At 45.3% G+C, this 17,518-nt stretch overlaps 3 protein-coding genes across 5 annotated transcripts; all 3 read left to right on the plus strand.

Moving 5' to 3' along the window:
* The first annotated feature begins 39 nt into the window (after positions 1–39).
* Positions 40–2,030, plus strand: LOC135429997 (kelch domain-containing protein 4). The gene is made up of 4 exons (XM_064684540.1): positions 40–230; positions 288–593; positions 753–1,173; positions 1,240–2,030. Exons 1-4 carry the CDS (start codon positions 117–119, stop codon positions 1,968–1,970), a joined length of 1,572 nt encoding a protein of 523 aa, XP_064540610.1. The 5' UTR covers positions 40–116; the 3' UTR covers positions 1,971–2,030.
* Positions 2,031–2,943: 913 nt separating this feature from the next.
* Positions 2,944–6,086, plus strand: LOC135430024 (mitochondrial potassium channel ATP-binding subunit). Its single transcript, XM_064684580.1, has 6 exons — positions 2,944–3,133; positions 3,349–3,703; positions 3,772–4,305; positions 4,375–4,857; positions 4,943–5,548; positions 5,710–6,086. The coding sequence occupies exons 1-6, from the start codon at positions 3,087–3,089 to the stop codon at positions 5,860–5,862; spliced, it is 2,178 nt and encodes a 725-aa protein (XP_064540650.1). The 5' UTR covers positions 2,944–3,086; the 3' UTR covers positions 5,863–6,086.
* Positions 6,087–6,298: 212 nt separating this feature from the next.
* Positions 6,299–17,179, plus strand: LIMK1 (LIM domain kinase 1). Of its 3 annotated transcripts, XM_064684577.1 has the most exons (6): positions 6,299–6,468; positions 7,417–8,053; positions 9,332–9,418; positions 9,521–10,781; positions 11,457–13,029; positions 14,439–17,179. In XM_064684577.1, exons 2-6 carry the CDS (start codon positions 7,485–7,487, stop codon positions 14,744–14,746), a joined length of 3,798 nt encoding a protein of 1,265 aa, XP_064540647.1. In that variant the 5' UTR covers positions 6,299–6,468; positions 7,417–7,484; the 3' UTR covers positions 14,747–17,179. The 3 variants fall into 3 exon arrangements, with proteins under 3 accessions (XP_064540647.1, XP_064540649.1, XP_064540648.1); XM_064684578.1 differs by lacking the exon at positions 9,332–9,418 and having other exon boundaries at positions 6,301–6,468; XM_064684579.1 differs by lacking the exons at positions 7,417–8,053; positions 9,332–9,418 and having other exon boundaries at positions 6,300–6,468.
* The last annotated feature ends 339 nt before the right edge of the window (positions 17,180–17,518 follow it).

The raw sequence follows: 17,518 nt of genomic DNA on the forward strand, positions 1-17,518 counted from the left end.
TCGCGATTCGTCTTGAGCATAAAGTGGATATTTTTTTGTTAAGCGCATATGGTCACTAAAACGTGCTTTCCATCTTTGAATAGTCAAGTTGTATTTATATTTTATATTTAACTATAATGGGTAAAAAGGACAAGAATAAGAAAAAAGGCAAAGGCGCCGAGAAGACAGCAATGAAAACCGACAAAAAGCTGGCAGCCAAACAAAAGAAAATGCTGGAAAAACTTGGAGAGGTAAGGCACGTTTTATTCGCCCCGGCAAAGTTCTCACACGATTTTCCCCATTTACAGGCGGATATAGCGGAAATTGTAAAGAAACTGGAAAATCAGGAGCAGAGTATAAAGGCGATAACCGAGGAGGTATGCGCACCACCAACGCCACGCTCCAATTTCTCGCTGGTAACACATCCCGAAAAGGAAGAGCTAATCATGTTCGGCGGCGAGCTATACAACGGCGCCAAAGTCTCCGTATATAACGATATGTTCTTCTATAATATACCACGGAACGAGTGGAAACAGCTGCGTTCGCCATCGGGCCCAACGCCGCGCAGTGGCCATCAAATGGTCGCCGTTGCCACCGATGGCGGCCAATTGTGGGTAAATATCAACAAGAAGATCAGTTCGCATGATCTTTATATATAACGTATGGAAATTGTTTGTCTGTAAGAGCTTGGGAATATGACTATGAGCATGGCCATGAAACCACATCCGCTAATTTGTACAGAACCTAAATCATTGTGTTTATCCACTTTGCAGTTGTTTGGCGGCGAGCATGCCAGTCCCTCGCAGCTGCAGTTTTATCACTACAAGGATCTCTGGTCGATGAGCCTGAAGACGCGACAGTGGTCCAAGATCGCGGCACCCAATGGCCCCAGTGCGCGTAGCGGCCATCGCATGGTCGCTGCCAAGAAGCGTCTGTTCATCTTTGGCGGCTTTCATGATAACAACCAATCCTATCACTACTATAACGATGTGCATGTCTTCTCCCTGGAGTCGTACGAGTGGCTAAAAATCGAAATCGCTGGCACAATTGCGCCGGCTGTGCGTTCCGGCTGTTGCATTGCCGCCGCACCGGATGGCAAAATCTTCGTTTGGGGCGGTTACGCGAGAACTTCAATGAAGAAGGATCTGGATCGTGGCATCACGCACACGGATATGTTTGCGCTCGATGTGGACAGTAAGCTGGTTCTTTATGCTTTATGTATATTTCATTTGTTGATGCTATCCAATTTTTTAATTCCAGAGACCGGCTCCGGCAACAAGTACAAATGGACAACTGTCAAAGCTGGCGGTTATCGTCCGAAGCCGCGAAACAGCGTCGGCTGCACCGTGGCACCAAATGGCAAGGCGTATTGCTTTGGCGGCGTGATGGACGTCAACGAGGATGACGAGAATGTCCAGGGCCAGTTCGGCGACGAGCTGCTGGCCTTTGATCTGACCTCACAGTCGTGGCGTCTGCTTGAGGTGGCTGCCAAGACCAAGGCCAGCAGCAAGCGGGACAACGAAAAGTCCAACGATATTGAAATGGCCGGAGATGCGGCGCCCGCTGAAAAGACTGTGACCACCACCACAGATGGCATTTTTACGGTTACCGTTGGTGGACCCGGCTCCAGTCAAGCATCCTCGTCCTATGTGTCCAATATACCCAGTCTGTTTCCTGCTACCCAGCACAGACGCACAGATGTGCCCTCGCCGCGCATGAATCCCGGCCTGTGCGTTTGCAAAGGCATTTTGTATCTATTGGGCGGCCTCTACGAGGAGGATGAGAAACAGCACACGCTTAACGATTTGTATGCGCTAGACTTACATAAGCTGGATCAGTGGAAGGTTATCATAGCTGGCAATCAGAAGGCACACGATTGGATTGATGACACCGAGAGCAGCAGCTCCGGCGAGGAGTGCTCCGACGAAGACGACGACGACGACGACGATGATGATGACGATGATGGCGATTCGGATATGGACACGGATTGATTAATTAAAACTAAGAGCTGTAATTTCAATAAATACGAAATTGTTTGTAAAACTATAAAAGGTTTATGAAAACTGGTTACATTTTTTAGTTATTTATATTGTTTTATTTATGTTTTGTTGTGAAAATCATTTGAGCAAGTTTTTGTTTTGAAATCCAGGCTAGTTTATAGATGAAGCGTTGCCTTATCCGAACGCTTATTATTTATAGCAATATCCTATTCTACAATTGATGAAAGCATTTAAAAAAAAATTTGGCGCCCGGTTTTCTACATCTTAATTTGAATTAGGCTATTTTTTAGATTATTTGCAGAGGTTTTTAAATATGTTTTAACACATATCAAATTGTCAAAAAATCTCAGTATTTTTAAGAAACAAAATTCGATACAGTATATTTGATGGTATTTAATACTTAATAAAAAATATCGTGTATTAACAAAAAAAAAATACACAAAATATAATTATACTAAAACATGCAAAAAATGTCTTCTGGTATTTAATAACCTAAAGCGATTAAGGCTGAAAAAGGAATGTGCTTAAAGCGTTCCAACGAGCAATATAAAATACTTAATTGTACAATAAATACTTAATTGCAATATAAAATACTTATAAAATAACTGAATTCGCTTAAGACAAAATTTAAAATACAAAAAATGGCTTTAAAGTAGTCTTTTGCAAATTTAAGTAAATTAAATATTAATATATTATTTGCCTAGCTAAGTAAATCTTGAAATTTTGCTAACTACCAAAACCGCAATTAATGTCGGTATTAAATACTCTTAAGCGCTTAAGTTGGCTAAAAAATACCAAATGCGTATTTAAAGCGTGGCAATCAGCATTTGTCAAGCACTCACCCGACCTGTGTGCATGCATGTGCGTGTAGGTGTGAGTGAGTGAGTGTACGTGTGTGTGTGTGTGTGTGTGTGGATGGGCATGTGCCTCTGCTGGTGCTGGTGTTGGCGTGCATTAGTGTATGCGTGCGTGCGTGCGTGCGTGTGTGTGTGTGTGTGTGTGTGTGTTATTATTATTGTTAAGGTTAACCAACAAGTTAGTTAAATGCTTAAGAGCTTGCGTATTTAGTTAATTTTATAAGTTAAGTGCAACGGACATAAGCTACAGATGCTGCGCCTACTCCTAACCAACTGCAGTCGCGGCGATATGCTCAGGTAAAGCACGGCAGGGCAGCGCAACGCCAGAAGCCACCCCAACCCCCCCCCCTCGACCCACAGCCACATAAGACACGCATGGCTTGTGCGAAGAGTGCGGTGGAAAAGGGGAGGGGCGGGGCGGGGCGCCCTCAGCCGCGTTAACTAATGATAAAAAAGGTTGCCCTTTTTGGCTGGCCTCTGATTATGTCATCGCTTCTCTCTGACTCTTCTAGCCGCAGCCTGTTGCAGCAGCTGCCGCAGTCGCAGCTCGGGCCGCGGCTGCAGAATGCCAGTCGCTTGATGCGCCAGCATCAACACATGTGGCGGCCACATGGATCGCCCAGCAGTGGCAGCTGCCGGGCCAAGCTGCAGACGTGCCGAGCGCTGCTCTGGGGCGGCGCCACTCTGGGCGTGGGCGTGGCCATGCGCGGCTGGTGGACGTCGCGATCGCTGGTCGCCCACTGTGAGGGCAATCGGCTGGCGGGCGTCATACAGCACACACTGGAGCAGGAGGATCAGAGCTTTGACTGGCGGCGTCTGTGGACATATCTGGAGCCGCACACCTGGGAGCTAATAGGCGCCGTTCTGGTAAGTCAAGTGGGCTCTCCGAGCTGCCATTCGATCCATACGATTCACTGCATCCGCACACTTTGCAGGCGGCGCTGATTGTGGCCTTCATCAATATACGTATACCCAATCTGCTGGGGGATCTGGTGAACACGCTGGCGCGCTATGCCAATACGTATGTGATGGATCCCATCAACAACTCCTTTGTCAAGGATGTGAGCAAGCCGGCCAGCAATTTGCTGAGTCTGTATCTGCTGCAGTCGGGCTTCACCTTTGTCTACATCTATTTGCTGAGTCGCGTGGGCGAACAGATGGCCGCCAGGATGCGTCAGGATCTGTTCAAGCAAATCGTCCTGCAGGACATCTCGTTTTTCGATGAGAACCGCACAGGCGAGCTGGTGAACCGCCTGACCGCCGACGTCCAGGACTTCAAGACCTCGTTCAAGCAATTCGTCGCCCACGGCCTGCGCAGCTCCGCCCAGCTAATTGGCGGCAGCGTCTCCCTGTTCATGATCTCGCCACATATGGCGGCCATAGCGCTGGCCAGTGTCCCGTGCGTGGTCATGTTCATGTCCTATCTGGGACGCAAGCTGCGCGCGCTCAGCAAAAACTCGCAGGCTCAGGTGCGTAAAGATTGCCCTAACCCAAAACCCAAAACCCAATTAATAATTCATCTAATTCTCGTTGTGTAGACGGAGCGAGCGACGGGCGTCTGCGAGGAGGCCTTGTCCAATATACGGACCGTGCGCTCCAGCGCCTGCGAGTACCGGGAGATGCAGCTGTTCGAGCAGGAAACGAACGAGGCAGCACGCCTGGCCCAGGAGCTGGGCTATGGCATCGCTGTCTTCCAGGGCCTGACCAACTTTTTCCTCAACACACTTGTGCTCTCCACGCTCTTCATGGGCGGCCATCTGATGTCCACGGAGAGCCTAACGCCCGGCGCCCTGATGGCATTCCTCGTGGCCTCGCAGGGTGTGCAGCGCTCGCTCTCGCAGGGCTCCATCCTGCTGGGCACCATGATACGCGGCATGACGGCCGGCAGCCGGGTCTTCGAGTTCCTTTCGCTGCAGCCGAAGGTGGAGCTGTTGCGCGGCTATATCATACCGCCGGAGCGTCTGCATGGCGAGATCCGCTTCGAGAACGTGTCCTTTGCGTATCCGATGCGACCAGATCATGTGAGTGTGTACGCCTGCTGTGTGCCTCTCCAGCCTCGCCAGCCTCTCCAGCGTCTCCAGCTTAATGGCTCCGCTTCTCCCACAGATCGTGCTGAAGGACTTCAATCTGACGCTGCGTCCCGGCCAGACCGTGGCGCTGGTGGGCGCCAGCGGTTCCGGCAAATCCACAATAGCCGCACTCCTCGAACGCTTCTATGAACCCACCTCCGGCAACATCAAGCTGGACGGCTATAAGCTGTCGGACATCTCGCCGTTTTGGCTGCGCGCCAATGTCCTGGGCTTCATCGAGCAGCAGCCAATTCTCTTTGGCACCAGCATCTTGGAGAATGTGCGCTACGGCAAACCGGATGCCAGCCAAACGGATGTCTATGATGCCTCCAAGCTGGCCCAATCCCATGACTTTGTCACTGCCCTGCCCGATGGCTACAATACCCATGTGGGCGAGCGCGGCACCCAGCTGAGCGGCGGCCAGCGGCAGCGCATCGCGATTGCCCGGGCGCTGGTCAAGAATCCGCGCATCCTCATACTGGACGAGGCGACCAGTGCGCTGGATGCCACCAGCGAATCGGAGGTGCAAAAGGCCCTGGACACTGCCGTACAGGATCGCACCACATTGGTCATTGCGCACAGGCTGTCCACGATACGCAATGCGGATCTGATTGTGGTCATGGATCAGGGACGCGTTGTCGAGGTTAGTTAAGGAGGCAACCCATTCAAAATGGATCGGACATATCTTAAAGATGAATATAGCTGCAGCTCGGCGCTGGGTACAGGGTATATGCTGGTCGAGCATACCTGACTAGCGCACTCTGTTAATGCCTGTCACTAAGCTATGTTCTTTGTTTTCTGTAGACGGGCAAGCATGATGAGCTGATGGCCAGACGTGGACTGTACTTCGAGCTAGTGCGTCAGCAGGAGCGACGCGAGAACCAGGACCAAGGGCACACCGTCGTGGAGGAGGGGAGCCCGCCGCAGGCTGCGGCGCCACAGAACACAGTACAATAATAATACGAAACGATAGAACATATTAACACATAACGTATATGCATATGATTCCCTGTACATACATTTTATTTATTTAATTGTTGGCTCGCCTAAGGGAGAATTTGTAAAAAAAATTTATTTGACAGAGCGAACGAATTCGTTGAGATAATTTAGGTAAATGGAACAGCTGGTGTTCATGTTAAATAAAAGCAAAACAAATATATTGTTTTTAGATACATAAACAATGAAGGCGTATTTTAATTTGCCAGTTTCTCAGCTAAAAACTGAAGTTCTCAAGCAACCACAAAAAAATAACGTTAATTTAATTCTATAATTGAATCTATTCAAAAAGTGTGGTATTTGTGGTATTCATCGCATTGGTTTGTTTTGGTATTAACGCGATTGTGGATTTTCGCATACGACGCTCGCGGTCACACTGAACACTAACGCTAGTCTCATTTTGGTTTTTTTTTTTAAACAAATGCATTTGTTTTTTATTTTCGAACTGTGTGGAGTAATACAAGTGCCCAAACGTGCGAACGCTTGTGGAAAATGGTGTGAGGACGAATGCAAGCAAATTTTACGATGTGCGTTAAACAGCAGCATCAAAATATAAGATAAAATTATGTAAGTGTGCAAGTGTGTGTGTCTTGTTTGTTGTCTGTGTGCGTGTGTGTGTGTTTCTGTGTACATGTGTATAGTTTTGGCAGTAACAACTATTAGTAAGAATGCAACAACAACAACAACAATAGCCTAAACAACAATAGCACAAGCTTGCCATTTGCTAATGCTGATGTCGTTGTTGTTCCCGTTCCCCCACACACATTTCAATCAACATTCAACTGTGTTTTGCGCTTTTTGTATATACATATATGTCGTGTGTGCGTGCGTGTGTGTGTGTGAGCGCGCGCGCGCGTGTTTGTGTTTGTGCATTCGTCATTTTGTGTATGTTATTTATATTTTTTTATCTGTGCATAACAATACAGCTGCGTCAGCTGCTTGCTTCATTAGTTATATTAAGCACTGATACTATTGCTAAAAACATATGCAATCAAATGTTGTTGTTGTGCAAGAATAAGTCACACCATTTCTCAGGGTCAATGCTGCCAATAACAATAGATTCCCATCCCCCACCCCCGCAATCCGTCAACCGTATCCCGAATTCCCATAGAGTTGAGCGCTGCAGTTCAGCTGAACCAGTTTCATGGCTAGCTCCGTAATAACTATTAATGTTGCAAATATGTTTTCGCAAAATACGTATTTGTTGCAATATTGTTTTTAAATATGCCGGCTATGACATCATGCTTAGATTAATTCTATAGCCACATGCAGTTAATAAGTAGTTCGACTTGGATTACACATGTTTGTGTTTGCTTTAGGCTACCAACATGCAATCGAGTAGTTCATTCGCAAAACCGGTTCAGTAAACAAAGGCTTGCCAGATCGTTGCACATACATACATACACACACACACACAGGCACGCGCGCGCGCGCGCTCGCTTACACGGCGACTGACTCTTTTGAGCCTGCTCTCATCAACATTATGCTCTTTCTCTCTCTCTTCTCTTCTACCAGCAAGCGACGCATAAACACACACACACACACAGGCACACATACACACACACAGACACACATACATTTCCATGCATCAACAAAAAGATCAACTACAACAACAGCGCACAGCAGCCGTGCTGCCAGCCTGCGCCAGTTGCCTCTGCCCCCTGCTCGCCCACAATCACAACGATGAGCCGATTGTTATGGCACTCGGCCAGCAATGGCATTGCGACTGCTTTCGCTGTTCGGTCTGCGATTCCCATTTGCATAGCTGGTATTTTGAGCGCGAGAACTTGCTCTATTGCCGCGAGGATTATTATGCACGTTTCGGCGATGCCTGCCAGCAGTGTACGGCGGTTATCACGGGTCCGGTGATGGTTGCCGGCGAGCATAAATTTCATCCGGAATGCTTTTGCTGTGCCGCCTGCGGCTCATTCATTGGCGAGGGCGAATCCTATGCCCTGGTCGAACGATCCAAGCTCTACTGCGGCCACTGCTATGGCAAACGCCTGCCCGTCGATGCCAGGGCACGCATCACAAATGCCGGCAAGCCTATGCATTCCATACGACTTGTCGAGATACCCAAGGATGCGACGCCCGGCCTGCGTGTGGACGGTGGCGCCCTCGATGATGGTTGTCCCACGGTTCGGATAACCGAGTAAGTTCTGAACGGCCAATCTCATTGCGCACCATTTTTAATTTGAAATGCACAAAAAACGGACGTCATTTAAAAATACTTCAAAAGTATTCATGATGCGTTTTAAATACCAAAAAAAAAAAAAAAAAAAAACTAACCTAAAAATAAGGATTATAGGTACAAGCTTAAAATACTAAAATTTATTCAAAAATACTATAAAAAAAAGTATCCTTTAAACAGTTTAAAGACAAGCTTAAAAAACTAAGAACACTTTTTTTAAATACTACAAAGCAAATATTGAATTTATGAAAATACTAACGCTAACACTTCAAATCAAATATTTAATATAATCGAAAAAAGTATAAGCACAATCTTAAAATACTAACATTTATTTACAAATACTACAAAAGTATTTAATATATTTAAAAAAAAAGTAAAGTTCTTTAAAAAATTGACTCAGAATATACCAAAAAGACAAATTTTGATAAAAAAAAAATAAATAATACATATATAGGTATTATTATATAAAAACCTGTAAAAAAAAATTAAGAATATTAAAGTATTTTAAACTTGTTTCAACTAAGAAAATTGCTGAAAAGAGTATTTTTAAACAGAAATTTAATTTAAATACCAAAATGAGCAAATTTAATGTTTAGCGATATTTGTATTAAAAAAAAAGGAGTAAATTAAAGCTTTGAGGTCTTTAAATAGCATTTGCATAGTATTCATTTAAAAACATTTAAAAAACATCTTAATTTTATAAATATTCGAAGGTTTTATTCTTTTTACTTGCTTAAAATACTGTTTAATACTAAAAAAAAATACTCGTAGCGTACACTTTATAGACTAGACTAAAAGTTTCCTTTTAACTTAACACGATTTTTGCATAAAGTTTAGGCAAAGTTTTTAAATTTAAATTAATGTTAATACTCTTTCATGAGAGTTTTTTTTTTTTAAATAGAAGCATTTAAATCAGGCGTATAACAGTTGCATAAGCACACATATCGATAGCTTTAAGCTCACATACAGCGCACACATACACGGCAGCTGGCTGGGGTCTCAGAGCGTGTGGAAGAAACGCACCAATACTTGTGCACACACACACACACACACAGAAATACAACTGCAGCTGTTGGCAATTGAATTAAATGCTTTTATTTTAATTATAAATTATTTAACAATTAAAAAATGATAATTTTAATGCCTGGTGCTGGTTTCATACTTTCCTCTCTCTCTCTCTCTCTCTCTCCCTCTCCCTCTCTGTCTTTCTATCTGTGTTACACTGTGTCGCTTTTCAAGCTTAATTTGTAAATTTTATGGTCGCATTGGCAAATACGCCTTCTCCCTGCTTACTTCGGTGGCGGATCGTTGTTGTGCTTCATATAGGTAAACAAAAGAAGAAAAAAAAACACCCTAACTAACCCGATCCTCTTCACACGCTGTCCTTAAACGTTCGTCAACTAATCGAGCATTGTCTTCGCCTTACAGGATCGATGTGAACCTAACGAATCTGCACATCGGCGATCGCATACTGGAGGTCAATGGCACGCCGGTCAGCAATTCGTCCGTGGACCAGATCGACAAGCTGATACGCAGCAACGAGAAGATGCTCCAGCTGACAGTCGAGCATGATCCGGTGCAGGTGTGCCGCAGCTGCAGCCAGGCGGACATACAGCGTGCCAGTTCCGCAACGACTCTGGTGCTGCCGCTGAGCACATCCGCGTCCAGCGTCGAGGTCGGCGGACGCGGTCGTGAGCGTATCTATAAAGCAGCCGCTACCGAGCCCAGCGGCAAGATGCGCAAGATGCGTCAACAAACGGTGCAATCCCTCCAAGCGTCCAAGTCAAACGTGCAACAGCAGCAGCATCAGCCAATCGAACAGCAGCAGCAGCAGCAACCGGCACTGTCCTCCCAGCTGAAGGAGAAGGAGCGCTGCTCGAGCCTGTCCAAGCTTTTAGATGAACAGCACACGGCGCAACAGCACTCGGCGCATCCGCAGCTCTATGATTTGTCGCGCACCCAAAGCTGTCGCGTTGTCCAGAAGCCGCAGCGAATATTTCGCGCCTCCGATCTGGTCATGGGCGAGAAACTGGGCGAGGGCTTCTTCGGCAAGGTGTACAAGGTGACGCATCGTCTGACCGGCGAGCTGATGGTGCTCAAGGAGCTGCATCGCGCCGACGAGGAGGCGCAGCGTAATTTCATCAAAGAGGTCGCCGTGCTGCGTCTGCTCGACCATCGACATGTGCTCAAGTTCATTGGCGTGCTCTACAAGGATAAGAAGCTGCACATGGTCACCGAATATGTGGCCGGCGGCTGTCTCAAGGAGCTGATTCATGACTCGAGTCAGACGCTGAGCTGGGCGCAGCGCGTCTGCCTGGCCAGGGATATTGCCTGCGGCATGAGCTATCTGCATTCCATGAATATCATCCATCGTGATCTCAACTCGATGAATTGTCTGGTCCGCGAGGATCATTCCGTAATTGTTGCCGACTTTGGGCTGGCACGCAGCGTCGATGCGCCCCGTTTGCCGGGCGCCATGCCCACGTCTGGCGCCAGTGCCAGCTCGGCGGCTGGCATGGACGCGAATGCCATGTCGCCCAGCGGCACGCTGAGACGCAGCAAGAGTCGCCAGCGACGCCAGCGCTATACGGTGGTGGGCAATCCCTATTGGATGGCGCCCGAAATGATGAAGGGCCTCAAGTACGACGAAAAAGTGGATGTCTTCTCCTTTGGCATAATGATATGCGAGGTGGGTCATCTAGAGTCTGGTAACTGTGCCTCTTTTGTTTTTATTCATCTATAATTTTTGGATTCTTCTTTGTGCCGTCTTCGTTAACGTTTTACTGGCTGCTGCCGTTAGTTCTCTCGTGCGCCATGTGCAAATGTTTCACTTGTTTTTACATTCCTTTTTTTATCGCAATCTTAAACGTTTTACTGGCAGCATACAGTTTGCTCTTCTCTGTTCATTAACTTTATTAATACATTCGTAAACATTTTACTGGTCGCACATGCTATGCATTGACATTATCGCCAGCATATTTGACAATTCTTCTGTGTGTCTCATATATATATATATATATGTATATGTATATGTATATGTATGCCATACTTCTTATTAAACTATAATACTGGAATTCTTTGTGCCGTCTTCGTAAACGTTTTACTGGCTGCTGCCGTCAGCTTTCTCTTAGTTCATTAATTCCTTTTCCTGCCGCATTCGCAAACGTATAACTGGCCTAAGAATTTGTATCTTACGTTAAACTGTTTTTATAAGCTCCTTTTAGTCTTTTGCCAAAACTAACTGCTCTTCAATTCCTCTTTCTGCCGCATTCGTAAACGTTTAACTGGCATATATATACATATATTTTACTCGCTCTTTAAAGCTCTTTTTTGCTTATTCATGTCTCTCCTTCCATCGCCACAGATCATTGGCCGCGTGGAGGCCGATCCGGACTATATGCCACGCAACTCGGACTTCAGCCTCAATCAGCAGGAGTTTCGCGAAAAGTTCTGCGCCCAGTGTCCGGAGGCGTTCGTCAAGGTGGCCTTTGTCTGTTGCGACCTGAATCCGGATATGCGTCCGTGCTTCGAGACGCTGAACATTTGGCTGGAGCAGCTGCGCCAGCATTTGGATGCACAGCAACAGCCGCCGGCGCGTTTGCTGCACGAAATCGAGAACTTTCAGGACAGCTACATCAGCTCCGAGGATGCCCTCTCGCCCACCTCGCAGCGCAGTCTGGACAACTTGAACGTGGCGGTCGCATCCGCATCCGAAAAGGCAGCGACGCTGACGACGGCGACGACGCTGCCCGGCAGCGAGCTGGAGGAGAAGGAGAATGTGGAGCTGTTGGAGAACGTGGTAATGCGGCCGCAGGATATACCTAAATCGCCGCATCTGGGCAAGGATTTCTCGCCGAGCGGCGAACGTTTGCGCGACAGCATGCGCGCCCGTCGCCGGCAACGATTCCTGGGCGCCCAGCCCGCCCAGCTGCGCGGCCTCACGCCGGAGACAACCTCAACGGAGCGTGCGCTCAAGCAGGCGCTCAAGAAATGCCGCCCATTCGGCGAAAAGGGTTATCTGGTCGATTTGCGGCCGGGCGCCGAGCTGCAGCTAAACGATGTGCGCGACCTGAACAACTATTCGGACGTGGACTCCAGCTGCGATACGAGCCTCAATTACCATGAGGTGAATGCTACACCGCCGCCGCCGCCGCCGCCACCGCCGGTGGCGCCACCAACGCCGCCGCCCTTGCCGCCGCTCGAGCATCGTCTGGCGTTCGAGGATATGCGCACGCGTCTGCATCAATGCCGCAGCAAATTCGAGCATCTGGAGGAGGCGAATCGACGCAACTTTAGTCAATCGCAGCACTCGATGCGCAACTTTTTCAAAACGCCGCCGGTGGCCCTCAAAATGTTTCAGCGTCTCGAGCACGAGGCGTCGCTCAATGGCGGCAACAAGGCGACCACGCAGCGCATCAATCAGACGCCGATCTTTGGACGCAGACAGCTGCCCGCAGCACAGCCGCAGCTGCAGCACGCGGAGTCGCTGGAGCATCTGGCAGCAACAACGCCAGCGGCAGCGGCGGCGGCAGCGGTGGCACTTGTGGCCAAGCAGACGCCGGCGACCAAGCGCAGCAAAGCGGCCGCCACCATTGCCGCTGCCGTTGCCGAGCCGCATGCCACAGCAACAGCGACATCGACAGCAGCTGGCGCCCAAGCAGCGCCAGCCGCGATCGCTGCCAACGATTGCCTGCCCAAGAAGCACAAGCTGACGCTGCCGCTGGCCGCCAGCCCGCAGCGACGTCCCGGGCAGGCGGCCAGCAAAGCCAAGCCCACGAAGCCCACAGCCAACGGCGGCACCAGCAGCAGCAGCAGCGGCGGCAACGGCCACGGCGCCGGCTTCGTCTCGCCCACACGCAACCGACCCGGCTCGCCGAGCAAGCATCTGGCACAGCGACACACGGCCGCAACAGCACAGCGTCAGAGCAATAATCATGGTAAATCATCCTCAAGAGCATTTTATCTAGGCGCTTGGGGCGAGGGGCTGGCCAGCACTTTGTTTGCCCAACTCTAGGGTTTGTCTGTCAATAGGACAAAAATGACAAGAAAGTTGACAGCAAGCAGTTTTTAAACGATTTTGCGCTTATAATTCGCAACTGGTTTAGGCATAACTTAGATGAAAGCAGTAGAGCAGACGGAGACAAATAGATGTACGGTCAGATTATAAACCGATTGAACCTGGTAGATCTACACAGATAAAAAGAGACAGAGAGGGACAGAGAGAGTGACAGAGAGCGGGTGACAAGCCCAGAGCCTTATTTAGCGCAAAGTTTGATAGACATAGACATAGAGATACATATATAACTAGAGTTATCAAAATGGGACCATGGGTCTGGCATATATACAAAGTATAAGTATTATAAGACTATTAAAAAGAAATCGTGAGATCTTGGGTTTTGGCATATGAAAAGCAACATATAACTAAACTAATAAAATAATAACAGATCTGGGGTCTGTTATATTAAAAGTGGAATTATTTATTATTAGGCTAATGAAAAAATATGAAATGGTAGCAAAGCGTACCAGTATAACAAATATCTCTGATAATAATAGTTTCCATATGAAGAGTAGCACAGCTTACAAGTATACCGAATATCTCTAATTATAACAGTTTCAAGTATAACAAACTCTTTAACAGTTTCCATCTAATATGGTAGCACAGATAAGAGGCATACCATTATAACAATTTCTAGTTGAAAGGGTACATCAAAGTATAACAAATATTTCGGAATATAAAAGTTCTATCTCAAATGGTAGCTCAACTAACAAGTATAGAAAATATCTCGGATTATAACAGTTTCCACCTGAAATGGTGCACACCTAAAAAGTATAACAAACCCTTTTTATTACAGTTTCCATCTGAGAGGTTAGCATGGCTAACAAGCATAATAAATATCTCTAATTATAACACTTTCCACCTGAAATGGTAGCACAGCTAAAAAGTTTAACAAATATTTCTCAGTATAACAGTTTCCATCTGAAATGGTAGCGCAGTTGACAATTATAACAAAAATTCAGGACTATAAAAGCTTACATCCAAGATGGTAGTAAAGCTAACTAGTATAACCAATATTTTGAATTATAACAGCTAACAAGTCTTTCAAAAAAGTTGGATTATAACAGTTTCCATCTGAAACGTTAGCACAGCTAAAATAACATAACAGTTTCCAACCGAGAGGGTAGCACAGCTAACTAGCATAACCAATATTTCGAATTATAACAGCTAACAAGTTGGATCATAACAGTTTCCAGCTGAAACGCTAGAACAGCCAACTAGTATAATAAATATTAATTAAGATATTGCCCAATATATGTTTCTAAGCTTCTCACGTTCTACTCCACACAGTCTCATCAGCCCAGCAGCAGCATCAGCAGCAGCTCTCGAAGAGCACTCGCCTCAGCATACTCAGTCCGGAGAAGGTGCATCGCCTGGGCGCCCGTCTCACTGACCAGAAGCAGAAGATGCGCGAGGAGGCGGCAGCAGCAGCAGCGGCGGCTGCTGCTTTGGGTGCCAGCAGCAACGGCCATGCTGGAGCGGGGCATGGACGCGCGGGGGCGGCTGGAGCGGGCAACAGTGTGACCGTAGATCGTAGAAGACGAGCGGCGCCAGCGCCGCCGCCGCCGGTGCGGACGCACTTTAATACACGTTGTTAACTGTTATATGTTCGATGGCTGTTATACGCGCGTGGCAATTGTGTTGTGAACTGTCGATTTGTGCAGAAATTACCATAACTGTTATACGCATCAGACGCACAAGCCCAGCAATTGTTACAAACGACGACTGTTATACACAGCAGCAGCAACTTCTTCCTACAACTGTAATACACCTCTATCAGTGGCTGTTAAGCACGGCTGGCAACTGCACTGGGTATTAACTGTTATACACAACTATGCACAACCATTATACTCAACAACATCTACAAATCCCTTTCACGATTGTTATACGGCGCTATTATTTGCTGTTATACGCGCGTGTCAACTGCAATGAGTATCAGCAGCTCGTGAGTAACTGTTATACGCAAAAATTTTTATACATTTCAGCTGTTTCACCTAAGAATTATCATACGCCTAAGCAGATGAACGCAGTAGCCCAGAGTGTGTTATAAACAGTAACTGTTATACATAAAGACAACAAGAACAACAGGAGCAGCAACTCATTCCCACAACTGTTATACAACGCATTCCACAAACGCAAACATTCCATCGTGCATTGCATTGGCAATACGAAAAAGAAAAAACCCAAAAACGACAAATCAACGAAGCTGACGACGAACAGAAAACGAAGCGAAAAGCGTTGCCACCTGGCGGTAACCGGCGGCAGCGCAGCGACGGCGGTTGCCAAAACTGTCCGACTGTAGTAGTAGAAGTAGCTCTCTCGCTCGAAAGAGAGGAGCAGGAGAAAGTAAAAAAAAATAGTAGGCCAGTCGAATGAGAGAGAGAGAGAGAGAGATAGATAGAGATAGAGTTAACGAAGTTAAAAGCAAAAAGTTACGAAACTTGCCTCATAACCTGTGCAGCTAATCCAACTGTTATACAGCTTGAATAACAGCAAAAGCAACTGTAAACACAACTTACGCGCTGCAGTATAACGTATAACATATAACAGTTATGCTCAATTTTAACCAACTGTTACACAGCGTTAGTTTTTTTCTGTTTAAATATTCCAATTTATTGTTTGTTGTATCTATTAAATAAACTTATATCTCCGTATACTTATAGTATATCCCAACTAAACCAAGGTTAAGTGCCTGTAAAAAAAACAGATGTTGCAATATTTACAAATTGTATAAAACGATATAAACCTAGCAGCTAAGTTTACAGGGTATTTGCATTAAATTAACAGTTCCCAACATAAAGTTAATGAACAAAACGTAAAGTTAAGCAATTTTTTCTCTGTCGCTCTATGGCGAACCTGTAAAAGAGATAGATGACAAATCGAATAACGAATACGAATAGAAACGAGATGGAGAGAACCTAGTGCCATGGCCCATCCAAGCGAGAAAGCGAGACAGACAACAAAAGCTGTTAAAAAAAAAAAAAAATAAGAGAAAATATTAAAAAAAAAAAAAATATACAAGTCTGTGTTAGGATGGGAAATTGAAAAGAAAAAAGCTGACAACATAAAAGACAAAAACAAAATTATTTTTTTATATACATACACACATACATATACACGTACACATATATTCCATGTTAGTGCTTAAATCTAATTTATTAAATATAGAAACAAAATATTAACAAAACTTTATACCCTCCTATCAACTAATACGACTACGAACTAAACAATAATGTTGCGCTAGCCAAGGGAAAGAAGCTTATATACTACTTACTATATATGTATATATACATATATATAAATATATATATATATGTAGATCGATCGAGCAACCGAAAGTCTAACTTATACTCGTATACTTATATGTTTATTTGTACTACATATGTGAATATTTGTATGTGTAATACAAGAATTGCAATTGCTCAAAAAGGCGGCATTAGTTCGTAAGTAGCACAGTGCTAACTGTTATACAAACGCACATTCATACAAATGTTTATGACAATTACTTATGCTGTTAAAAAAAAAAAAAAAGGAAAACTGTTATACAACGCTGTATTGTACTTTACATAACTAGGCATAAATTACACAAAAACAAATAAGAAACGCTTACGATTAATTGCTATTATGCGAACACGCCCCCACAGCCCTCCAATAACTGATTTACACACATGTATAAATATACATATACATATTTATATAAATACTGACTACTTGTTTAGCTGTTATACTAGCTGTTATACTAACTGTTATGCTAGGCTAACAGACGTAGCTGTTATACTGACTGTTATGCTAGTCTAACAGCTGGCATACAAGCTGTTGGCTCTCTGTCATACTACATAAATGTGCGCCTCTTAATGTTTAAACTAACTCAACATATACATACATAAATATATACATACACACACACACCCACACACATAAAATACATTATAAATTTAGTAATATATATTACGCATAATACATAGCGTATATTTTTGTATGCAGTTGAAAATTATTATGTTTAAAAATACATTTGATTCCATCAAACCCTATGTGATATGTACTTTATTTGGCAATAGTTTGCTGCAATTTGCTTCCATTCTACCTCAAGGATTTGTTAAAAGGATCAAAAGAGTGAAGATCCTTTTCCTACTTACAATTCGACGTGAGACATGTTTCGTGTTCAAATCCACCAATCTGAGTGGAAAAAGAGTGGGTCCCGATTATCAATTTCAAGTTTAAGCTTCGAAATTGTATTTCTACACAAGAGCTAACATATATTTTTGTTCTTCCTGTCAATTACACCGCAAATGGTCGAAAAACGTGTAAAACCAACATTTTGTAATCCACGAACACAGGTGGTAAATGACTTCAAAATTTTGTAAAGTTAA

The sequence above is a fragment of the Drosophila montana genome, unplaced genomic scaffold, assembly GCF_035044405.1.
Source record: "Drosophila montana isolate Dmon_TW-CO22-7 unplaced genomic scaffold, ASM3504440v1 contig_2781_1, whole genome shotgun sequence".
NCBI lineage: Eukaryota > Metazoa > Arthropoda > Insecta > Diptera > Drosophilidae > Drosophila > Drosophila montana.